The 26,484-nt window shown below is 41.0% G+C and overlaps 2 protein-coding genes across 2 annotated transcripts; one reads left to right on the forward strand and one right to left on the reverse strand.

The window, feature by feature from the left end:
- Nucleotides 1-509: 509 nt before the first annotated feature.
- On the forward strand, nt 510-7,520 carry LOC139476058 (protein tyrosine phosphatase type IVA 2-like). The gene is made up of 5 exons (XM_071259298.1): nt 510-1,033; nt 1,431-1,523; nt 2,787-2,917; nt 3,761-3,835; nt 4,341-7,520. The coding sequence occupies exons 1-5, from the start codon at nt 920-922 to the stop codon at nt 4,456-4,458; spliced, it is 531 nt and encodes a 176-aa protein (XP_071115399.1). The 5' UTR covers nt 510-919; the 3' UTR covers nt 4,459-7,520.
- Nucleotides 7,521-8,399: 879 nt separating this feature from the next.
- LOC139455381 (uncharacterized) lies at nt 8,400-25,395 on the reverse strand. Its single transcript, XM_071236944.1, has 7 exons — nt 25,391-25,395; nt 21,947-22,775; nt 20,185-20,455; nt 18,397-18,599; nt 9,826-15,248; nt 9,264-9,480; nt 8,400-8,570 (listed from the first exon to the last, which is right to left on the reverse strand). The coding sequence occupies exons 1-7, from the start codon at nt 25,393-25,395 to the stop codon at nt 8,400-8,402; spliced, it is 7,119 nt and encodes a 2,372-aa protein (XP_071093045.1).
- Between the last annotated feature and the right edge of the window lie 1,089 nt (nt 25,396-26,484).

Genomic DNA, 26,484 nt, shown 5'->3' on the forward strand with positions numbered 1-26,484 from the left:
TAGTAAGATATATGTGCTGTTCATTGAAGATCAGGGCTACAACTGGGTCTTCAGCAACCCATGCTTGTAAGAAGCACTTACATGGATTAGGTGGTCAAGCTAAGTGACTTGGTTGATGCATGTCATCATTTGTGGATTCTGTAGATTGATTCTCTTGATATGTTTGTAGATTGTATATATTGATTCTCTTGATATGTTTGTAGATTGTATAGATTGATCTTCTTGATATGTTTGTAGATTGTATAGATTGATCTTCTTGATATGTTTGTAGATTGTATAGATTGATTCTCTTGATATCAATCACTGGATTGTCTGGTTCAGACTCAGTTATTCACAGACAGCCTTTATATAGCTGGAATATTGCTGAGTGTGTGTGTGTGTATATACATATGTAATTTTTCATGAAGAATTATATTTTTGTTTGTTTGTTGCAGTTTAACGGTGAATACGGTCATACCTTTATGGAGTTTGTGACAAACAGCGGGGATTACTGTCAGGCTCAACACGAGTAGAGAGCTTGCGGAGTCGCCTGCCCTTGACAACGTTGTCACGGCAACCACGGTGCTGCAGTCACGCTACTCTCATTTGATTGGCTAACTGACCTTCGTGTGGGGGCTCCGAAGGCCCTCATTGCTTGGAGTTTGGATGGGTTAAGAACGTTTCATTGACCCACTCCATTGGACACCGAAAACCCCTGTGTCTTTCATCGCTTATGTTTTGTAGCCAGGAGTGAAAAACAAACAACAAAGAAATATCACCACAGAGAAAATATTTTTGAAGAAAATATTTTCTACCAGCTGCTTAAGCATTTTTGTTCAAGAATTGCAATACGACTTTGTACTTGGTGTGAGCAGAAGATTAATATAACACTTCGTTCTGTGTATGATTCTCGGTGTAATCTTGTGTGTGGATAAATAGTATGACAGCAGCCATGAAAGCACGCAGACCCGAGCCCGCTGAGATCGAGTTCAAGAGTATGCGCTACTTGATAATGGATAGACCAACTGATTCCACCATTGATAAGTTCATTGAGGTAAATATGGACACCTGAGTGCTGACATTTGATTGTAGGAAGAAATACCCAGTAGTTCGGCTTTTTGCGTCTAACATGATCATAGTGCTAACTTGAACTACATTGTTGCATAAGTAGAAATTTTGTGACCACCTCTGTGTTTGATGGCTAGAGGGTCTGCCCGGAAATGGATAGGTCACTGGTTCGATCTATGACCATGTCAAACCAAAAGACAGTACAAGATGATACTTGTTACCCTGCCTGGCGCTCGGCATTAAGGGGATAAAACAAGGACTGGTCAGCTTGGAGTTGGTATAATGTGTATATAGTCTGCAGTTTCTTCTGGAGTGTCTTTGAAAGTAGTTATACAGTTGCAAACCGTATGCAGGCTTGATGTTGAAATATTTACGTGTTGCAGGAACTGAAGAAGCGCGGGGCAAAGGATGTGGTGAGAGTGTGTGACCCCACCTATAACACAGAAAGACTCAAGGAAGAGGGCATCCGAGTCTTGGTGAGGGACTGCAGTGTTACACCTGCTTGTTGGTTCATAACAGTTCTAGTGTTAATCGGGGCGGTCGGGTTGCCTAGTGGTTAAAGCGTTTGCTCGTTATTCCGAAAACCCGGATTCGATTCCCGACATGGGTACAATGTGTGAAGCCCATTTCTAGTGTCCCCCGCCGTGATATTGCTGAAATAGTGCTAAAAGCGGCATAAAACCATACTCACTCACTCTAGTGTTAATCTTGGATTAACTTGTTATATCCACAAGAGATAGTAGCTAACATCCCTTGGAGGATTGTTTTGATTACAGGGCAGAATAAATCCCCAGCAGGTTATGCCTGTATGTAGGGGTTGAAAGATCGGCAAATCTGCACTCCCAAGACCAGATATATATCACATGGAATCAAACATTTTAGTGGTCATTTGGTCCAGTGGGTTAGCTCATTTTCAAACCATTTCAAATGAATCACAAAACAATCATTAATTTTATCTGAAATACGAAATATGATCGTCTACAAATATCAACTAACTTGCTAACAATATGAACAATAGTCCACCGTTCTACACGGATCCGATATATCTTGATAGGTTGCTAGGCTGAGAGCAGTATATGAAAGTCATAATTACAAATTAATAATTTTCAATTATCTATATCGTTCATATGAAAATACAAACATTGTCGGAAGGACACTATATAAAACTTGATTGGAACATGCTGAGAAACTTGATAACTAGCATAGGAATATGGCTGACATTCTGTTTTCTTTTGGTTAATTTTGGGACCAAGCTGAAAGCATTTTGGAACAGTGGAATTTCTGAAGTCTTTGGTCCAGCAAAACCAAGGAACTTTTGCTAGATTTTTCAACCCCTGCTGTAAGGGTCGCCTGAAATGAGAATCTTGTGGTTTATATGTGGGACCTGGCTGTTAATATGTCGTTGTGTCCTGATGCCATGTATCAGGGCTTGGGCTTGCATGGTTGTGATGACAATATGCTGTAAAGCTGGATTGGCGATTGCCTGACATAATCAATGATAACAGGGTGGGAGGAAAGTATGTATCTGCGTTATTAAGTGAAATTAGCATGCATGCAGGAGAAAATTGCTTGTGGTCAAAGGGAGATAACTGTTTTGCCATATTTATTAAGGAGTGAAGAAAAGTAAAGGAAGATAGTTTGTGACCTATATCCTGCTTCTTAAGTTTTGGGATTACTGCACTGAGAGTTGATAGTGCTATGATTCTTGTGGACTGACTGCACTTGTTATTTCCTCATAGGACTGGCAATTCGATGATGGCAGCCCCCCGCCAGCTGCAGTCGTGGAAGACTGGTTTAACCTGCTCAAGACACGCTTCCGGGAGGAGCCAGGCTGCTGTGTGGCGGTACACTGTGTGGCAGGTCTCGGCAGGTACATACACTCTGGGATTGTTCATCACTCACATCATCCTCCATCATGGAAATCAATGTGTTAACATGGACGGACACAATCATGGCACACACACACACATGGGATGGTGGTCTTTGAGAACAACAACTTTGTTTGGGAAGGTGGGATAGTGTAAAGGTTAATGTGTTTACTTTTCATACGTTACTTTCAAGGTCCTGCATGGGTACAATGTATGGAGCCTGTCTTTCGTGTCTGGCACCATAATATTGTCTGAAATGATGCCATTACAAATTAAGCTTCACCAATTATTATCTTGAAATTTTCAATGACGTTTAGCTTGGATTTAGCAGCAAATTTCTAATTTCTAAAAATATATCTGTCATGAGAAGGGCAGAAACTAAGCAAATTTTGTGTTCTGGAATTAGAAGTGATTGAAGGATAATGGTTGACCAAAGTAATGTTTGTTGCTTGCTTTGTTTTATTAAAATAGCTGAGCTAGGGAAAGAAAAGTTTTTTGGTAAAGAATTAGGCACCCCTTAGAAAGTTTTCATCATCATCCAGCCTTAGAAACTAGCACCAACTTGTCCCATGGCCAAAGCGACATGGTCCAATAGTTAAGGATGGTTGTCAAAATTATTTAAATAATTTAGAAATTTTCCCCAAATGCATCAAAGTTTACGTTAGTTTGTTTTAGTGTCCATGCCACGCTCATGAGATACCAATATGCTTTTTTAGGTTCACATATCAGAAGTTCCTCTTGCTTATGTATTCTTCAGTATTATGATAATGGAATATGCGGTATTAGAGAAAGTGTTCATGTAACATGGAGACTGTGTGGTAATGCTGCTGCTGCTGATGTTGCAGAGCGCCGGTGTTGGTGGCCCTAGCACTCATGGAGAGTGGCATGAAGTATGAAGATGCCGTGGAACTCATTAGACAGTAAGTCCTTTCTTTGTTGTTTATCGCCGCACTCAGCAATATTCCAGCTATATGATGGCGGTGTGTAAATAATCGAGTCGGGACCAGACAATTCAGTGATTGACATCACGAGCATCAATCCACACAATTGGGATACAATGACATGCATCAACCAAGTCACTGACCCTCACCACCTGATCCCGTTAGTTGCCTCTTACAACAAGCATAGTTGCCTTTTACCGCAAGCATGGGTTGCTGAAGACCTATTCTACCCCAGGTATTTGTGACCTATATTACACGATACATGTAGATCATTATTATTTTTGGCAGATCTGTAGATTGTTAAATCTCAAGGAGTGACCAGTAATGATTTGAATAGTTTTTCACATCGATGATCGAAAGCTTAGTCAGTTTTTTCGGTGATGTTACCTTTCAATTTACTATCAGTAAAGGGGGAATCTTTGCAAAGACTTTGAGATACTTGTTTGTCATTTGATGCTTACTTACTATCCAAATCTTGTTCCAGGAAACGAAAGGGTGCAATCAATGCTAAACAGCTGTCTTACTTGGAACATTACCGTCCAAAGTCACGGCTCAAACAGAAGAACAACCGCAATGGCCACCAGAACTGCACCATACTGTGAACAACTGCCCGCATCTTCTACCTGCGATGGCCTTGCATAGAGGCACCATCTTGGATGCTAATCGTTATTTATACTGCCATCTTTGCTCCTCTGAGTTGCATTTTGTTTTGTTTAGCACAGACTCAGTGAGTTGAGCACTCAAAAATGTTGATTTTTAGTTGATCAGTCATTGTCTTGTGTTTGTTGAGTACGTCTCCACATGGACCTACCTACCATCTTGTGGGGTCTCCTGTCCTGTATGATGAGTTGATGGTTGGTGTGTCTTCCCTTGATGGAGTCAACTGTGGACTGCTAGCTTGGAATCAGGGAGCTGTGATTGTCTCAGTGCTAGCTTGGAGTACCATCACTTTAGTTTACCTCCAGGTAGAAAAGTCAAGATGCTCAAGATCAAAACATGCGTTCTTCATTTCTTGTTTCCTGTGCTATTGGAAATGAGAACTGTAGTCTTTATCATTTGCATATGTCATAGCAGACACAAAAACACCCATTTTCACATTATTAGAGGATATCAAAGTTTATGTCCTTGGAAGTAGCGTTGCTTTTGTTGCCTTACTGTTGGTTGACGTTACTATTGGACCTTTGGGGATATATCCTGAACATAGAAACAAATGGTGCCTGTATTTTCAAAGATTAGTGGTATTTTGATAGGATTGTACATCTGGGATCCTATTCTGAGATAGTAAGTCCTGATTGCTTCAGTATTTTTAGTTCAGTGCTATGAAAGAAATGGTGGACTTGTGGAAATGTTAAAAGTTTATTGTAACACTCAAATAACCATGCAAACGGGTCAAAAATGGCTTTTCCTTTGATGAAGCTCATATTTGTCAATGTTATTGCAGGGCTCGATTTAGCTACATATAACATGCACCAGTGCTTCCTATTATTGAAAAATGCACCCCAATATTTACATATGCATCAAGTCTGGCTAACCCTTATTTGTCCACACAATGTTGTTCTTTGAACACAATCAATACCTCTGAGCTTTATCATGACATTACTATACTACATCACTAATCCCTTTGTTATCTGTAATGTTTAATGCTTTTTGGGCTTGACATCATCAAACTGGGTAATTCAAGATTATGTTCTGTACTGTAGCTTTATCTAATCACTGAAGTTTACCAACCAGTGAAGATCTGGGTTAGAATTGGTCTTCAGCAAGCCATGCTTGTTACATGACCAATGGAATGGGGTGGTCAGGCATGCTGACAGGGTGCAACCTGATTTAATCAGGTGCAACTGGGTTTTTATGTCTGCATGCACCTGGTGCAAGTTAAATCAATATCCTTAAATCGAGCCCTGTATTGCTGTAGCTAATTGAATCTTCTTTACAGCATGTTTATTGTATGTTACCACTCTAGGAAGCTTATGTCTTTTGTGCATTTGCCCTATTCGATGAGCTGGTGCCATTGACAACTGGGTGAGCTGTTCCACAGTGCCAGTGATCTGTGTACCTTCAAGTCTATCAGCATTGGATTATTGACAGTTTGCAGTATAAACTGACAAAATTTGCAAAAGTATTTTCTCACTGGAACTGTGTTTTTAACTCCAGATATGCTTATTTTTTGAGGCATTTGATGTTTATCATTTGTTTAGGATTTGGATCGTAACTTGGGTTAGAGCCCCCTGAATCCCTACCCATACCAACCTCCAAGGCAGTAGTTTTGTTGATAAGTTTCCAGTCAACTGTTCCATTAGGTGCCTGTGTTAAACACACAGACAAAAATGTTGTTGTCCTTCAAGTCAATCCACCATTGTTGCAATCAGCGCCACTTCCCCGAAATCAAAGTGGACGATTCCAATGCTAAATAATGCAGATGTGGATGAAACGTGTTTTTGTGTTCACTAGTGAAAATGTAAACCCAAACAATTTCCTTAGCAAACAATATACCTTGATTCTGAAATTGACAGCTCATGCTTTGGTAAAGTCAGTTCATCGTGCGTGCACAGGTATTTATGTAACAATACGAGGAGAAACCTTCTATGTGTGTGGGTATGTTGGTGTTTGTTATGTAGGAGTATCAGAATCACATCCCGTTGTCTATAGTTTACAACAAATATAAGACTAGGACCCTTTGACTGTTTCAAAATGCCTGAATACCCTTGTAACGTATAATTGTCCAATGTTTGCGCAATGTTTGACTAAGCAACTCTAACTCGCTGGTGTGTATATTCACAGATTTGGAATTGTATTTGGACACTTCATGATTTGTATATTTCAGTGTGTCAATGGAATTGTACAATCATGATTTTAGAGACAATTGTAGATATGTGACATTTTGGTGTTGAGAAACAATGTGGGATAGGGTCAGGTAATGGTGACTCCATTCTTTGTTGAAAATGGATTTTACAGTTGAAAATTACATTATGTTTCAAGCAGCATTCATAGCTGTTTCGTGTAAGCCCAATCTGTGGTAAAAAAAAGTGTAAAATATTGATACAGCCTATGATTCATTATTTTGACAAATGACTTCCACAACACCATGTGCAATTTAATGGACAGTTTATTTGAATTAAATATTGAAATTGTAATTACAGACCTCAGTAATGAGGTATTGTTGTACAATTTTGCTGTAGCTCAAGGAAAAATGTTTCCTGTATTGTTTTGTATTTTTTTAAGATAAAGGTTAATTCTTGTCAAATTTTGAATTTGAAAATGAAATGTCTTCAGGAAAAGGGGGGAAATAGTTGCCAGGCATTTCTTCAAGTCTTGCTCATCAGAAAACTGATATCACCCAACTATATGCCTGATGTGATGACGCTGGGTGTGCCTTTGTTCTGATCTTGAATGGATTCACGTTTACTGATTCAGTGCCCATTGTAACTCAAGTTTCCAGGTCTGTGCCACGTTCATCTGCCTTTGATTGTTGGCAGTTGTTTTAGCCTGTGGGGATATTGAAGATGTATACACTTTTAGACAATGATATTTAATTTGAATGTCACTACTACAATGCCCCAAGTACATTATTGTAAAGTGGACATTGTGAGAAATTTGCTTCCATTAAAACATGGTCAGCTCTATGTATGGGGCACCAACATTATGAATAAAAATGGAAAAGATCTGCTTTTGGTTGTCTCTTTATTTCAGCTCATGATAAATAGCAAACCGATGATAAATAGAAATCCATGTGACATAATATACTGCTGCATTACAGCAGTTTACAATAACTGAGTGATTCCGACAAGAAGCATCATATCTACCAGTCCCAGTTAGAATGGTAATTTAACATTGGAGGCTCCTCACTCTTACAGTTGAATCTATTAGGGCTGGGACGGGTAACTTGGGTATTCCGGTCGGGTGGGTACAGAGTAGGACCCGGGTACCCATAGAACTACCCAGACCCATAGTTAGTCATGTGATACATTGTTTAATGAGAACTCTATGGTTACACTACAAGTCACAAATGTTCGCATTTCTTTCTGACTATACACCCATTCCTTCTGACTTTTCAAATCTTTGACTAAAGATATAACTTGAGTCAACTTCAGTGTATGCATGACCAGATTGTTTAATACATTATGTTAATACATTTTGCCAGTGCTATGGTAAAAAAATGCCTAATCGGACATTTTGTACCTATCTCTTAGGACCCACAGTCTGTACCCGGGTAGGGTCGGGTAATAGGGGTACCCGGGTAGTGAATTTTGACTCGTACTAGCCCTAGAATCTATAGATTTTGTCATTCAAGATACACACCTTCTTGATGTTTTACTTCTCAAAATAAACATTCCACTGACTAGGAGTGAAAGATAACATTCTATTGGAAGCCCTCTTTTTGTATGTCAGTGTATTTATTTCGTCCAGAAGTAGTGCAATTATTTGTGCACTTTATTTTAAGGGTGTGTTAAATGGATGTCTGTCGAGCCGAGAGGTCTTTCAGGAGCCTAAGGCTGATTGTTGTGTATTATGGCAAAGAAGCAGTCGGTTTTTTGTCCTGCTGCTAGTATTTACAGGTGGAACCCTTTTTTGATCTCTTTGTCTGATGCCTGAGCTTCACCTCAGCTTCAATGTCAGGCAGACAGGCGATGAGTGTGTCCAGTTTGACCAGAATATCCCCTGTTTGGACCTTGTTCTGATTCCCTTTTCCACTCAGCAGGTCGAGAAGACGAACCTAAACAGAGACGGGTTTCAATGTAGTTATTTCAGTTTAACACTATTGTTATTACAAATCCAGGAGGAAAGTGAATGAGTGACAGTTAGCAATGTTCCGGGTAAGTCAATGTGAAGTCAAAGGTCAGGCGAACCCAGTGGTTGATAACATGAACAATGATCCTCAACATCTGGGTACAATGACACATCAGGGTCACACATTTTAGCAACCAGACCCTGATGTTTATTGGGTTTTTCAAAAGCATTCGGTTCTAAAATAGCTTCCCAATAGACAATGCTAAATAATGGCATGCTTGTACCTTGATGGTGTTGGACTTTGGTGCTAACATCAATCACCTTTTTGTCTGGTCCATGCTTGATGATTAACAGGCCACTCGAATATTGTGTCAAATCAAAAGCGAAAAACTGCTTCAAAGCAGCCAACACAAGAAGAGAGTATGTCATAACATAAGAGAGGATGTAACATCAGAGGTGTCTGTAAAGCTATGTACTTCTACAGCTTACTAATTGATGCCAAGACATGTAAGTGTTACCATTGTGAGTCACACAAACACAAAAGAAATCAAAGAAATGTTTCTAATATACTGCCGTGCTTTAATCATGTTAATATTAGTCACTATATGGCTGAAATATTGCCGATGTGACTTTAAATCTTAACTCACTCACTAATCATGTTAATAACCTAAATACATACATGCTCCCATGTGCTGAAAGTTCTAACAAGGCTTTTGTGTGTCCTGAGAAGAGCCTTGAAGATCGAGCAACAGCACCGTGGCAGCAGATGGATAGCCTGCTTCAATGGTAGATACTTGTAGCCATTCTCCATCACATATGATAGGGACAGATCATTGATGTAGACTTTCCCACAGTAGCTGATATCGGGATCAGAAGCACTAAAAACTTCCTGAAAGCTGTAGAAAAAACCCTAATTAAATGAAATTAATCACTGTATCAGTTGTCATTAAGTTACTCTTTGCAAAGAGCATAGTAAAGTTTCAAAGTGCATCATAGTTTATATATGACTTTAGTTTGCAGTTTGAGTTGGTAAGTTGGGCTCAACCATGCTTTGAATTGCATTTAAGTTCTATCCCGGAGTGTTGATTTGGGAGGAAAACCAGAAGTGATGCAGGTCTTGGATATTTACCACCTCGGCAAAAACCAGGAGCATGGCTGACAAACCAGGAGACAATCGGGGAGAACCAGGATGCAGTTTGGAGGAGGCTCTAAAATTAATATACCCAGATAGTTGTACTGACCTTATATTATGGTTGATGGTTTTAGTTTCTTCAAGTTGTTGTTTTCCTGGCCTGAAGTGTGTTTCTGTCTTGTTCTGTAAAGTGGAGAAATGTTTATGATCATAGGTTACAGAACATTCTGAATTGAGAGCGACATCTTTTTGCTGACCATCTTCAGGAATGTCACCTGATGCAGACTCATCCTTCATTTTGTCAACAGTGGCATCTTCTTGGGAGATACCACACTGTCTAGTCTTCTTCTTCTGCAAAATCTGCATGAAGAGCTCCTGCTGGAAAGAATGCCTGTCCTGGGGCTTTAACTGTCTTCTCACCTCCCGATCTGCATCAATAGAATGATTCACATCACATTTTGAGCTTTGAGTCTCCGTGTTAGTGTCATGTACTCTTTTGTCTTTAACATCTTTGAATTTTGTCTGTATATTCTCCTCTACACCTGATAACAAACTACTTCTAAGACATTTTCTGTCCTGAAAAAATCTCCTCAGCATCTCCTTCTTATAATGCTTGTTCACATAGGATGCTAGGTAATGTCTGGCAGCAGATAGCTCCCCCTGGTTTCTGACCGGCTTTGATGTTGGACATCTTTGACCGAGCTTCATGACACTTCGCACTTGCTTCCTTGAACCACGTTTTAGTTTTCCTTTGTTTCTTATCTTTGTTTGACCTGTCCCAACTTTATTGCACAGACGGTCCATCAGTGTGAGAATCTCATATGGCCTTGAAGCTTCCCCAGAGTGTAAAGGACAGCGTCTCAGAGACTTCAAGTACTGTTGCTTAAGAAAACTTGTGTACGACTCTTTTTCACCACGCTTCACGAACATGATGGCGTCTTTACAGGTGCAGATACACTTGCTAATTTCTTTGATCAGGTTGAAATTGTTCCTCAGTGTCTCACGAAGTAAAATGTTCTTTTTGATAGGTTCATCTTTGACCATTGAACAATATAAAGGATATATAGGCTGTTGACTGTTAACATTTACAGTTTGAGTAGGTACTTTGGGTTGGCTGGCACCGGATGGGCTTGCGTTTACTGTTGGGTTTGATGATCTTGACTTATTATATGGCATGTTAACAGGTTGTGTGTCTCTCTCTGCTGAAACTCGCTCATCACAGTTGTTGTTAGAATTAGATCCACCACTTGCCTTTGACAAACAATTTCTAAGTGTGCGAAGAGTGACCATTGTGGTTAATAGCAGATCATCCATATCAGCCAGATTCACTGACGTAAGACTACTGACACTTGTAACGGTACGTATAGTCTTCTTTGCAGCGCTTCTCTTATTGCATTTGATTGTCCTCCCTCTCATCGGTTGCAGGTCTGATTTACTCATCTGTTTTTTAGATAAAGTCAACTGATAATGGTGACTTTCCTGACATTTCTCATCGACATCAGTGTCAGAACAGTTATTGTTTGTGTTCTTATCAAGGACCCAAAGATGATTTGTGCAGTTCCAACTAATAGACTCACCGCTGGCAAGCTCAATAGGGCCTTTCTTTTTCAGGTCACTGATTGACTGATCTAGATGATCCTCCACAGTGCCTGGGTTTCGGATATTGCGAATGTTTCCACTTGCCTCTAAGCGGACTCTTTCATGGAATGGCCCTATATGAGGCCTGGCTGCAGTTAACACCTTGCTACTTGTACACTTGACATCACCAGGGGCAGTTTGCAAACCTAGAGGTCCTGTCTCTTCTAGACCTTCTGCCTGATCCAGATTCAGAACTCCTGTTGTTGGCTGGCGTTTACCTTTGATGCTACCCCCAGGACCAGACTGCACAGTAAGGCCCGGAGCTTGTGCAGCACCACTTAAAGAAGGAAGAGGAGATATAGATGTAGATTTGGAGGATATACAAGTTTCAGCCTCTACAGGATTCTTTGGTATCAGTGATACGACTTTAAGTGCATTGTCACTTTTCACCTCAGAACAACTTGATGTGTTATGTGTACAGCATTCAGCACTTTGAGCTTCAGGAAAAGCAGGAACGTTTCCGAGAGTGGGAGATACTGCTACTGGTAACTTGTTTGTGTTGGAATCAGGGTGATCTAATTTTGAAATTGACTCTTTGTTCTTGCCGCTGCTGACATTTTTCTCTCCGGCAGATTCCTTGTTAGCAGTGTTCTGATTGATCACTCCTGGTACACTTTTGTCTTCATCTAATGGTTTGTAGAAAGATGGTAGTTGCAGATGCTTAAAACCACAAGTCTCAGTATCAACACCTGAGATCAAATTATGGTTGCTTGTGTCTGCTGCGTATGCAGCCATAGGAGTGTCTCTGTTGGATATATAGGGGGCCGCCTGACTGTCATTATACCCAAAAGTGGTGGACATGCTCGATTGAGATAGATAATGGCCTTCATGGTGAGGAGCAAAGTCTGATCTATCTGCAGACATCGACCTTGAATTTATAAGATGCTCTCTGCTTTGTGCCTCTGAGCTGGTCTGTTGACTTGGTGGGTAAAGGAATAGTGGTGCATTTGCAATGACAGGTATAAAGTATCTGATAGGCTGAATATTTCTTTGCCAGTTGACATAGCTTGGCAGAGAGTTGTTTCCAGTGTTAGGGACTATATTAACAATTCTTGGTGCAGATGTACAAACTGTAGATGCAGGATTTGGAGTCCGACTCGCGAGATTCTCTTGAGATGGTGCATTATCTGGTGGCATGAAGTAATCAACAGAATAACTTGGAAAACTTAGTCTGGGTCCAGTAAGGCTACGGGAACTCTGCCCGAGTGGGAACCCTGACCAGTATGTTGATATATTGTCTGATGATTCTAAAGGCAGTGTTAACTCTAGTGACCTCCTGCTTTCTGCTTCTCCAACCCTTTGCCGCTTCTTTGACTGGGCAACCTTTTCTTTCAAATTACTGCAGGACGTTTCAGCCAGCTCTTGTTGACTCTGGTCTTTAGAGTGAGTCTTTTTTTGTCCGTTTTCAAGAGTGAGTGAGTGAGTAGTGTTGGGTTTAACATCAGCAATATTGAGAGAATCCACTTTCTGTACTATATTGTGAGAATCGACAGAATGTTTTCCAGATTTTACCTGCAAGTTAACTCTGGACTCCACGAGTTTAGGATGATCAGTTATATTCTGGTGTTTAGACAAATCTGTCATAGTGGATGTAGTGGTATCCTTTTTGTTTTTATTAACTGGGGAAGAGAGCACTGCAGGAACTGAATGACCAGTATGTTCCGCTGTATCAGATGCAGCAGGGGCTGGAATCTGACCCAAAGACGTAGTTTTTGACCTACTCTTGACCATGTTATTCTTTACAGGAACTCTGATCTGACCTGATAAATCAGAATTCTCATTATAGCCATTCCTGAAATTGGCAACTGCCACAGGCCGTGTAACTTGATTTGATGAAGCTGACTTGTTACATGAAGGTTTCATTACGTTACAGGTCATGGCAAAAGTAGGTCTTGCAACTGTAGCAGGTGACCCTGAGTCAGCTTTAGCAATAGCTCGTGCTCTCATAGCATGGAAATCTGCATCCATTCTTGCCTTTCGTTCACGACAGCTTGCACCTGGTTTCTTTGAAACATTTGATGCTCTGATCACCTTTTTAATATTCCATTGTGGCTTTTTTAATGGATTCGTACCATCACTTCGAGTTTTCCTGAGAACTAGTTTCACAGGGGATGGCGTGAGAGTCCTTGATGCTGTGGGATATTTGTGAGTTGAAATCTTTGAAGGGACTTCTGGATTTGATACAGCAGTATCATCTACCGGAGGACATGTTATTAAAGGTCTCAACTGTGGCTTGAGCTTTGTGGGGCAAGATCTGTTATCAAGGAGACTCCATTGATGTACAGAGGTGGGACACTTCAGAAGAGCTGATACATCTCTGCTATCCTCAACCAGCTCAAAACTATTTTTCTGCGAGTTCTTTTGAATCTTGATATTTGAAGGTACTTTGAATTTTACATCACTAGATTTAGTTTCAACATTGTGTTTCATTAGAGGATGTAGATTTCCACGCTTGCACTCGTCTAGGTATAACGTGATGTTAGGGCCATGGCCAGTAACGCGGATATAGTCTGTATTTACATACCCAGTTGGATTTCTTGAGGATCTCATTTTTTCTTTGACGAGGGCAACTGGGTCGGACTTAAAAGCATTGAAGGTCTTATCCATACTGTTCATGATGTCCGTCACAGACACTGGATTTTCTTTGTTATGAGTTTGTCTGGCATCTGGTGTCGTGCTTCCCAATGAACATTTCTGGGCTGCAATAATCATCTCAGGATAGTTGTTCCTATTCTTTCCAGAAAGTTTGGCCGTTGGTCTTATATCCTTTTCAGTGCTTTTACTGGGGTTATTGGTTTCCAATTTGGGAAGAAGAAGGGCAATATCAGAAGGTAGAGGAATTTGTAACCCTTTGCTTGAGAGGTCTCCAAGTTGTCTTATTTTCGACATTGTATTTTTCTTTACCACATCTTCTATTTCAGCAGCGGCGAGTTGTGTTGACCGATGGGAGACTTCTTCATTTGTCAGTACTGTAAACAGATTTGCAATATCTTTGAAACCATGCGTCAGACTTTGCATCTGATCGTCGCCAAGGGCACTAAGAAGTCCTGGGTCATTACTATTATCCTCTGCACCAATTGTGTTTATTGAATTGCTCGGTGAACTGCATTTATGAGTGTTTGTAGTTTCTCTGTCCAGGTATTCACAACAAGCCACAGACGTTGCTGTCTCCCCTGCGCAACAACACGGAACAACAATGGGTACCTCCACTCTCTTGCCAGGCACTTTTCGGGTTGCTTGTAAACTTGGCACCTTTGTTTGGTCACGAATTCTTTCACTCCTCCTTATTCCCTTACGAAAAACTTTACTTTGCTTCAATTTTGCTTCAGTATACTCTTTGCTCTTCAACGTTGTTAGCGCTAAATCTTGGAGCATTCGTTGCTCAGCTTCAACCTGCTCTGATCTCAGTGGTCTTTCTTCAACCTGTCCGTTACTTGTAATGGGTTTCTCTGGAGATCCGTTTCGGCACATCTTCTCAAAAGCATCAAGTGTCCCAGAGTCAGATGAATCGGGGGTTAAAGTACATGATGATGCCGATGATGAGCTATCAGTATCTTTATAGCGCTCTGCCGAGCTGGATTTCTTGGGCATCACATGCTCATCCCCACCATCTGCAGATGGTTGCATAGTGATGTGCTGTTGCGCCTTCTGGCTTCGACCCAAGTTATCTCCATATGGTACATCAGTTTTGTCTTCGTCTTTGTTGGGCTCCTGATGGACGGCTGGCAACTTACTGACTGATGATAATGGTGATGGTGGTGCAAATGACGATGAGGACACACTGGCGTCCACTCTTTTGTCAGAGGTAGAGTAACAGTTAAGTATTCTAGGCATCCATGTTTCAGCTGTGACATCAGATGACATGTGTTGCTTTACATTAGACTTGGATCCCACCTGCAACGTATCATCGCAATTTATATTCATTCATTTATTAATATATTAATGTTAGTTCATTTCATAATTTCGGAAAGTGTGAACATGACATATCAGATTGACTGATATAAAATTCAGTACGTGTACATACTGAATGGTGTACATTCTGAACATATATATACAACTCGTCAAAAGTCATGCACCACCAAGATGTTTTGGTAATCAGAAAGAGATGGGTAAGAGCTGGAAAATGAAACAAACGCAACCAAAAGTGTTAATAAATGAATAATAGGAAGTATGAGCATTTGCAAAGAAAAAAAGCAACTTTAGTCACCAGCGCCTACAATGACTGTGATTGGGGATACAAAGAGGCAGTAAAAGTATGGTAAGTGTGAGGAAAGAGATGGTCTGGTCAACATGTATGTGTCTAAGTAATGTTGTACCCATGTCACAGTTAAATGATCAACAATATCTGGTGTAGCGGCCCCATCTATATTATCCAAAACTGATCCCCATAGGAGATATTGTTTGGGTGAGATCAAGCGATATCTGCATTGTAGATATCACTGCAATGAGACTGCATCACAATGCTTTGCAGATCATTGTGACATCATTGTTACATGACATCACAAACAAATGACATCACTAATAGCTCTGCTGTTGAAATTGTTAGCAGTATTTTTTACATTTCAGACATTGCGTATTACTGTCTACAAACTGAAAAAGTTGGAAGAATGATGTTGGATGATAAATAAAATCTCACCCTCAAGTCTTTTCATATCAAATATATCAACACTCCTTGATAAACTTGGAAAAAACTTGTCCACTTTTATCAACTCATTCGATATCAAAAGACACGAGGGTGAAATTCTCTATGCATACACGTGTCACATATAAGACATATCTTCTAAATCAGACGCCTGATCTTCAACTGAGGAATGTGTGGCCATTTTTGATGCAATGCCTGGGTCAAGCCTTGGAGATTCTGTGCTGGAAGGTCTCTGGTTCTAATCCTGCGCTCCAACTGTTACCATAGATGCTCGATTTGATACAGGTCGGGGCTTCGAGAAGGCAGAGTCTCAATTGCGTTGTTTTGGAGATGGTCAGTCACAGCTCGTCCTCGGTGGGGTCGGGCATTGTCGTCCACGAAGACTGGACGTGTGGCAAGTACATGGTTATCAAAATGAGGCACAACAAAACCGTACCTTGGTACCTTTGTCCATTTAATGTCTCCTGAACTGTGACCAACAATTAACAATCAAAGGTGCAATATGACCATACCATCACGGAGCTGCCACCACATGTGTCTCCTGGACCTTGCGCTGATGATCAGATGTTCCCCTTGGTCTCCAGACAGGTGTCCTAACAAGTGTGGAAAAATGATAACCGACTCTCATCAGACCAATGAATCCTCCGCCATGACCTCCAGTTCCAGTGTGCTCGAAACTGACGCCAGGCTAAACTGTCCCGCATGTATTATACTGAGAGGAGTGGAGTCTGACTGGTCTTCAGGTCCTTAAAGCTCCCGCATTTAGTCAACGCCTGATGATGTGGACAGTAAGTCGTGGGTATGCCAGTGATGACGAAGAACAGTGTATGTTGAAGATGGCGTACAAGGACCCTGTCTTCTCTGGCACTGGGCTTCCATGTTCAGTCAATGTGTCTTTTCTAATGAAGGGGCGGTCGGGTAGCCTAGTGGTTAAAGCGTTCGCTCGTCACGCCGAAGACGCGGGTTCGATTCCCGACATGTGTACAATGTGTGAAGCCCATTTCTGGTGTCCCCGCCGTGATATTGCTGGAATATTGCTAAAAGCGGCGTAAAAACATACTCACTCACTCACTCACTTTTCTTACGAGATGACTGATTACAGTATGATTAATGTTCAACACGATGGCAATAACCCGACATGACATGCGAGTTTGGTGAATGCAAATCATTTGCCATCCTCGATTTATTTTCTTGGATAGTACGTTTAGGCATTTCAGTTACAATCGTTCCAAAGACAGACTTTAAAATAGGTAGAACTTTCATTTAAAATAAATAGTAGTAAATACGCACGAACTATCTGTCATCAATCACGAATTTCTCTATAGAGACCCCTTCGGTGTGCATACGGCTTGCATAAACGCACCCATAAGGTTAGGCAGTTAAGGGGGATACCATTCTACAGGCAGATGATGTGTCAATACACAGCGTGCCTTTTAAAATCTCTACATTGAAACTCGCAATTACACTTCAAATTTTGTAGTACGATACATTTGACGAGGTGTATATAAAGCTATATGAAGTAGAAGCAAATTTAGTAAAATATATTTTGCTCTCTCTCTCTCTCTCTCTCTCTCTCTCTCTCTCTCTCTCTCTCTCTCTCTATATATATATATATATATATATATATATATATATATGGGAACGACAAATTATGTGATAACCACTTACTCTCTAAATGGTTAAAAGTGACAAAAGACATTTTCATTATCATCAGAGGTATCTACGAAAAACAGTCCATTGTACGATTCCGACTTTATTATAAGCATGTGTTTATGAATCCCAATTGTGATCACATAGTGATCATGCCAGGTGTTCGCGATAAAGTGATCGTATCGTGCCCCACCGGTGGCAGCCGTCACAAACATGCAAAGGCAAGTCAATTGTTCCCCTGAAAATACACGAGACCAAGTCCAAATAGGGAATTGCATCGGACATCATTTTTGCCTTTAGCCCAGCTTGCTTAAGCTTACGGAAAGGATTTTGATATTATGATTATGGAAACTGTTTTGTCACTTTTATTGTTTTCTTAGAATAGCAAGTGGTCCCTTACAATGATGACAGCAGGACCTCCACTCTACATGTTCACCCGTGAAGATCCGGGGTAGAATAGGTCTTCAGCAACCCATGCTTGCTGTAAAAGGCGACTTTGCTTGTCGTAAGAGGCGACTAACGGGATCGGGTGGTCGGGCTCGCTGAAATGGTTGAAGCATGTCATCGATCTCAATTGCGTGGTTCGATGCTCATGATGTCAGTCACTGGATTGTCTGGCCCAGACTCGATTATTTACAGACCTCCGTCATACAGCTGGAATATTGCTGAGTGCGGCGTAAAACAAAAAACCAACCATCTAACCAACACGTATCACCTGTCGGGGCACACACTACTACATGCAATAGGTACCGTCAGATTGGTCTTGACACCAGATACGTTTTGTAGGGGATGCCTCGTGATCTTCAAGCTGCAGCTGCTGCTTGGGGTGTTGCACGGCTGTGACTGGGAGCGCCCAAACCTTGCCGCGTGCTTTTCAAGTGGGTCTACAATTGTCACCACATCCTGCCATCTTACAAGGAGATCATTAGACGTAACCAGCTGGTCGTTGGAACCTGGGCATCGGAACGCGGGACAAAAGTTCCACAAAACATTAGTTTGACATGCAGTAAAGTACACATATATTGTTACAGTTACATTTATTTTAGTCCAAGCGGTGCTTATATATAAAGATACAACTTTATGGATAACAACTTTATTGCGACGTTTCGGTGTAGATTCTTACACCGTTATCAAGTCGGAGTTATGAGGGAGGGAGTATGGTTTTACGCCGCTTTTAGCAATATTCCAGCAATATCACGGCGGGGGACACCAGAAATGGGCTTCAATTCTTGAATTCTTACATGAGTTTCGTAAAATCAGTGTGACACACATGCGATAGTAATAATTCCTTTATTATCCATCATTTTTTAATCGTTTTGAGCTCCCATTTAGAATTATGCTCTATCACGACCGCTGTCTTATAAAACTACAAATTGTTGAATGACGTCAACGATCTTCAGGTATGACGTCGTATATAGTTTGACGTCATTCTGACCATACGTCACAATAGGATTCGAATAACGTCAACAATGCCGTCCGGGTGACATAACAATACACTGGTGCGCGTGAAGTGATATTTGCGCTAGTGCCCATACGATTTTGATTTTTATGAACTAGGTTATTTCTAGCACTGTGGGTAATAAATGTATATATACCTCTCTATACGTGGTTGTGGTCACTCCAGCTTAATAACGGTGTAAGAATCTACATCGAAACCTCGCTAGATGCAATAAACCAGAAGTTGTTATCCATGAAGTTTTTTAATTCACTCACCAACTTCTAGAATGCCAATCACAGAGATACTTATGTCATAAGCAAAACTGTATTACAATATCAATACCATAAAATAGATGCATCAATAAAATTACTGTATTTCCTGTACTACGTGACGCCGTTGAACAGTATTTCAGTTATAGCTGTCAGCTTTATGTGGGCCAAAAGTGAGGAAGCGTCTTAGACATTACCAATTTTGTAAAACCAGACGGCACGTATATGGTGCTGACTAGGGGTGTCACGATAAATCGAAATATCGATATATCGCTTTTGGTAAGCACTTAAAGTCAGTTAATCGATTGTTAAATCACTTTCCGATCATGGTATCGATTTCAATTGTAGGAATATCGATAGTTTCGATTGTTTTACAGTTTCATTAAAATACATGCAATGCTGTTCAAATTTGTTTTTCATTTCATGAGTGGTAGTAATTTACACATGGTAATGTCGAAATTTCTTTTTCTTAAATTATTAGGGTAAAGAAAAAACAAATCAGTCATATTTCAAACTTTTCTTTATATTTGTTGTTATGGTTATCACATTTAAAGAAAAAATCAGTTCCAAGGTTTAATTCAACTCTAAAATCCATCTAAAACGATACACTGAAAGTACTCTTAGTAGTTAGTACAATTTCTTTTATGAATATGACTTCAGAAAAATCTTTTGTCTTTCTTTTGGTATTTCTTAGAATTTTATCAGCCTAAGATTGCTTACTCTTTTGAGGCCTCGACCACCCGTGGCCCCGGCTGTTCGAGCATTAAGGGTTGATAATGGAACTTAATGGTGTACGAAGATAAATAGGCCAACTAAGGTTGGATACTATACCTTGCGTGTTGAGATGCCACATATTTAACGTCCTTGCCTCGGTAGTAGAACATCGCCTTATCACAGCCCTATTTTTCATCGTTATGAAACGTGTTGCCATCAGCAGCAGTTGCCTCTGGTACCTTGGAAACAACACTGGTAACATGGGGAGAGGGACCATGGCATCACGAGCTTCAGTACCATCCCCGGTCCATTCTGTACAGTTGTCAGGGGCAACCACTACTGGAAGCACATGCCCATTTAGCATTTTGAGCTCCTGTTTCGTTGGTTTCTGTTGAGTCAAATGGATATATCAGTATGGTGATCCCTGTCATGATACAGTTTTATGTATGATTTGACTTGTTCCATATCTTCCCTTGTGAACACTTAACTTGCCCTTGCATGTGTTTGTGATATGTGCCACTGATCGGACAGGACCTTCTTGCAAACACATCGTATCATCACTATTTGATCATGATTCTTAAACATATGCTTATAATGCTGATATAATCGGAATGGCACAATAGAGTTAATGAGCTACGTTTAACGCCGCTTTGAACAGTATTCCAGTTATATCACTGCGTGTCAGCTTTTGAGAGGAAAGCCCAAAGTGATGCAGGTCTCAGACCACGGGCACAGATATGGTGCGTACAAACCAAGAACCATTATCGGCGCTAACCGGGTTTCGAACCATCGATCATAGGTTTCTGGCGTGCCTAAGGGGTGCAACTCCGCACAGAGAACTGCTGCGCCTCAGACGACTGGGCCACCCGTACCCTCCAAAGGAGATGATTATGTAAAGAGTTTCGGGTTTTGGAATTGGACGTATCCATGACCATGGATTGATATTACACTGAATGCTTTCATGGTTTCATCAAGCTTAAGGTTTGAGGTGAACCAGTGAGGTCGGAGGTCGTACACTGTAACATTCTGTGAATCCAATACATGTGGTACTGACTAGGGATCGTAATAAGGCAAAACTAAATAGGAACGACGACTTAAGGAAAGAGCAGTATAATTCAAAACGTCGCGGCCAGTGTCGTTGAGAAAGGAGGTGTGAAAACCCATAAAGATGGGTGTATGGGATATGATCGCTCGTCATGTTGTCAAGTAACGTGTTATATTTTAGTACACTCCAATCTTTCTGGAATGACTTGAACAAGTTCACATGCAAGAATATCTCCCTGATTTAGTATTTCCAACAAGAACGAATAAAATGGTGTCATGGGTCATGTCGGCAAATAATGCAGCTATTCATAAAACACAGTGATTTATCTATTCAAGGTCTATAACTTCGCAGGCGGTCGGGTAGCCTAGTGGTTAAAGCGTTCGCTCGTCACGCCGAAGACGCGGGTTCGATTCCCGACATGGGTACAATGTGAGAAGCCCCTTTCTGGTGTCCCCTGCTGTGATGTTGCTGGAATATTGCTAAAGGCGGCGTAAAACCATACTCCCTCACTCACTCACTCACTCACCCACTCACTATAATTGTGCAGGTCCCCGTTCCACAAAGCGATCACAGCCCAATATTAAGATAATAGTAACTACCAAACGTTAATATACTTACGATAGTATGAGCTATAGGATTGATTTGTTAAACAAGTCCCTGCACAGTAATAGACCCTGTATTAGGAGCCTGGGTGTTATTCTCGATAACACCCTCTGATGCCATCAAATCAGTCGAGCACTTGGCCTTTCGTTATCGTCACTTAGTTATTTACCATACATTCAACATCCATTGTGACCACCCTGGCAATGTAAAGTGTAAATAACGCTTCGTTACCTGTAATGACTGCTCAATGTTCATATTGCCAGTATTTCCATAGCAGCAGTTGATGCTCTTAACGTCGGCTATCACAAGGTGTTTCGTCTCCACCATGGCTTGAAGGAAGTATCTTTGTTTGAGAAAGGCATCCACGTCAACCAACAGAGTCCCAGGCACCACTAGATGAAGGTGTCGCTGAAGGAATGCCATCTGTTCTGACTGGGAGCACACGTGCATCAAGAAAGGTGTATGTGGGAACTTCATCTGTAGCTTGAGTGCGTTCATAACAATGTTGCATCCAGGCGAGGTGCATTGTGGGAAGAAAATCTCCCGAATGTCTGTCCATGAAGCCATGATGCTTTGTCCGGACTTAATACACGACATCCTCGTCGTCACTTCCGTCAGCAGCATCCTTTCGTCTGATGCAGATGAGGATCTGGATGCGGCATCAGTTGAGGACATGCTTGTGGAGGAGCAGGGGGATACAGCCGGTCCATCAGGGCTATGTGGTGTAGCTCGTGAACTGCATTCACTACATGTTCTAAAATTTGCATATTTGGACTGTAGCATAGCTTTGCCCCTCACTGAATGTCCGTTTTGACCAATATCCGAGTTGCTTTCGTCGCAGTTTGTCAGATTTGTCCCTTGAGGGGTGCACCTGCCGTCTAATCGGTCGATATCCCAGCCAAAGGGTTCATCGGAGATATGAAACAGTGGTATCTGGAAAGTGTTGTCTGTTTTCGTGTTGGAGGGGTATACCCGTGCCTGACCTGGGTGTGTCTCCCATGACAGGCTACATACCACACCCTCAGGCGACGTGTCGGCCTGGGGTCTTGACAAGGTTCGTCTGAAATTAAATATTCAATTTTTAAAATTAAAGATATGTTACAAACGAAAGTTAAAAACGACGTTTATACTTGTGTATGCATTTGTATGTTCGATATCTCTTGTAGACCGACCATGGTTCACGGTTTGGTGTCCATTTCCTATAGTGCCCTGTGTGTAACCGAAACATTGGTGCTGTGTAATGGGTCAAATATTATTAGCTGATAGACAGGCGTAGACGAACAATGTGGAGTTAGTTGCTATTCCAATCACGTGTAAACTTGCTTGGATTGCTAATAACATCAATACCTGTTACCCTCTGTCGTGGTATCATTCCTGGAGTCTTGAAGTGAAGATTTTTACCGTTATGATTACCGTTACCTGTAGGGTGTAACGTGACTATCTGGAGCCTTAGAAGATCCCTCGGATCATTGAACCGGGTACATACATAGAACTTAGTGTATCGTATAGCTAAAATTGATTAGCGTTTGGGAATACGGCAATGCCTTATGACTTCGACGGTTTATTAGCAATAGGCTCGCAATGCACTTCTGTCGGTTACCTAAGGAACTCTTTGTGTGGGTCAGTTTCTTTTTTTCAAAACAGGTTTACCAGTTTCAATTTCATTGGTCTTGGTCTCGGGATTTTTTAATACCCTTTAAAACGTATGAAACCCCAAAACATTTTACGTGACTTTCAAAAAAACATGATGCATGTCGGCAAAATAGTGTTGGAGGAATAGTGTATGGGAACCAGGTCACTGGGTCAATCGAAGGCCTATAAACTGACGCAAGTCGTAGACTATTACCTTCGTAAAACCCACCTGCGTCGGTAAGGCGCGGACAGACCAAGAATGATAATCGATATGGCCTTCGTTTTTCAGTCGTTCCACTAAAATACAGGCGGTAAAGGGGATTTGCACACGGGTGGCCCAGTCGTCTAAGGCGTCGCGATTCGCTGTGCAGATTCGCGTCCCTTGGCCACGCCAGAAACCTATGATTGTGGGTTCGAATCCCGGTTCGCCCCGGTTATGTTTCTAGGTTTGTCAGCACCATACCCGTGCTCGTGGGTTCACCGAAATGGTAAACGTCTGAGACCTGCATCACTTCGGGCTTTCCTCCCACTTTAGCTGACACGCTGTGATATAACTGGAATACTGTTAAAAGCGGTGTTAAACCAAACTCACTCACTCACTCATTATGTAGAATACTTTCAGACAATACCTGTGCGGGAGTGTTTTTGTTTTTAACTTGTTTCATTCAAATATAAACTGACGGGCAAAAGAAAGTATACACCAATGTTTGATGACGGCTAAAAATTATGGTTATTCGATGGTGAGTTAGTGAGTGAGTGAGTATGCTTTTACGCCGCTTTTAGCAATATTCCAGCAATATCACGGCGGGGAACACCAGAAATGGGCTTCACACATTATACCCATGTCGGGAATCGAACCCGCGTCTTCGGCGTGACGAGCGAACGCTTTAACCACTTGGCTACCCGACCGCCCCCTATTCGATGGTGATGTATTCGATACGGGTATCATAGTTGTAGTTTGGACCTATATTTTGCAGTGTTTCGGCGATCCTTTCAGCCTACAGTAACGTTTTGATAAAGGTTTTTTTGTTGTCAAATCCAATTTTCAAGTGTATACTTTCTTTTGCCCGGCGGTTTTTGTTATTGACAATAAAAAGGGTTGGGGGAGAAGCCCCAGGAGTATGTTAACCCTTTATCATTCCAGACCGCCTCCGTAGTCTAGTGGTAGAGCGCCCGTTCTAAAAAGATGGAACTTGTTGTTACCCTGTCTAGCGCTCGGCATTAAGGGGCTAAAACAAGAACTGGTCGGCTCGGAGTCAGTATATTGTGTCTGAGTGGGGTATTCATGTTAAACTGCGTGATAGTATCTCAGTGAGCTACCACTATAAATCGGCATCAGTCCGGACTAGTACAAGCAGCCACACACACACTCGCGCAAGCACGCGCGCAACGTTAAACCCAATTTCACCTCACCTTTACCATACCGTATTGAGTGTTCCATTTATCCCGCATAGATTGAAGTAAAACAATACATTTTGGTATTTGTAAGTTCTGAGAGTATCACTTATATTTCCACGCAGTAGTAGAGACAAAGTGAGTGAGTGAGTGAGTTGGGTTTAACGCCGCTTTTAACAGTATTCCAGTTATATCACGGCGTGTCAGCTTAATGTGGGAGGAAAGCCCGAAGTGATGCAGGTGTCAGACGTTTACCAGTTCGGTGAAACCCACGAGCACGGGTATGGTGACAATATATGCCTCGGTGGATGATATTTCGTCAAACATCGATGTTTGCTCATGCTATCAACCAGTGGTATATCTACTTCAAGAAAATGTTTCAGAGGAAAAACGTACGAATCGGGTGGAATTCGGCATATATTGAACCAGTCAACTCTAACATAAGATGACCAGCTGCAGTATTTGGGTCCCCTCTTGCCTTCGGCAGCTTCCGACAATGAAAATCTTTGAACATATTTGTTCAAGGCAACAACTACATAAAGACAGCTAATAAAACAGTTTTTTTTGTGATTTGCAAATGTGATAATGTTTTATAGTTCTAACTAAATCATTCGATGACTACAGTGTATTTTCTTATCCAATACTTACATCATCCCGATGAATCGCAGCCTCAACTGTATAACTTTGTAGGCAGAAAAAACTTAAGAAAATGTCTGCACGTTTGAAAGACGGCCATTTTTTCCAAGTAACGTAGAAACAATGCAATTACGTCACAATTAGTGAAAGAAATGACGTCACTGTGATTAGCTTCAGTTACATGAATTCGTATGTATGGATAATCGAGGTGAATGGTTAGTGTAGACACTCTGCAGTTTCTGAGCTTACCGTGCATGCATAAGTTAGCAAACGTTAGTTTCCTTATTCCTTATAGTTAGATATACCATGAGTGCGTGTGTGTTTGCAAGCAATAACTAAAACCGGCGTGGATATTGTGATAAAGCAGGTGTCTAGATGTTGGTTACTGTCTGGGGATATTAGTATTACGACTAATTCTATATGTGGTCTCTCTGAAAATATATTTTGTACACGATTCAGCTATTCACAAGAATGGGACAAGTATGAGACTCGAACATTATCATAAATGTATCGTGCACTGCCATTATTATACTAGATACTATTGAAAATGGTAAATGAAGAAAACAATACATGTATTTAAAAAATATATTTCCTCACCTTTCTGTGATGCTTGAAGCAGATGTGTTGTTATCTGGTATGGCATTTTAACCATGTATTAAAGGTAATGCCAATGAATCTTATTCAGTGTATATAAATACTGAATTGCGTTGTCAATTAAAAAACAGACACCACACCATGCAGTTATATGGACGTCAAACTTCTTACATACCAATATATACTGCTTATTTACGACATTGTATGCGTGCTGGGCAAAGCGAATTGTTGAACAGGTATGTAATATGACATTTCTATAATAGAAAAGATAAATTCTAGGCTGCCATTAAATATTCTTTCATGGGATACGTTTTAGGGAAGCTTATTGTTTGATTAACACTAAATTCAAAATTTTGCACAAGTTTTGAAAAATCCCTTCAGAATATCTGCACTGTTAAACATGTATTATGTGTACGAGATAGCCATCAGCTGCAATAAACAGCTGTGTCATGGTGTGCTTTCTTCATTTTTAGTTTCACATATTTGGTTGTTTTGCAGATTCTGTCCGTAAG

The sequence above is a fragment of the Haliotis cracherodii genome, unplaced genomic scaffold (genome assembly GCF_022045235.1).
Source record: "Haliotis cracherodii isolate W230 unplaced genomic scaffold, xgHalCrac1.p SCAF_1, whole genome shotgun sequence".
Lineage (NCBI taxonomy): Eukaryota > Metazoa > Mollusca > Gastropoda > Lepetellida > Haliotidae > Haliotis > Haliotis cracherodii.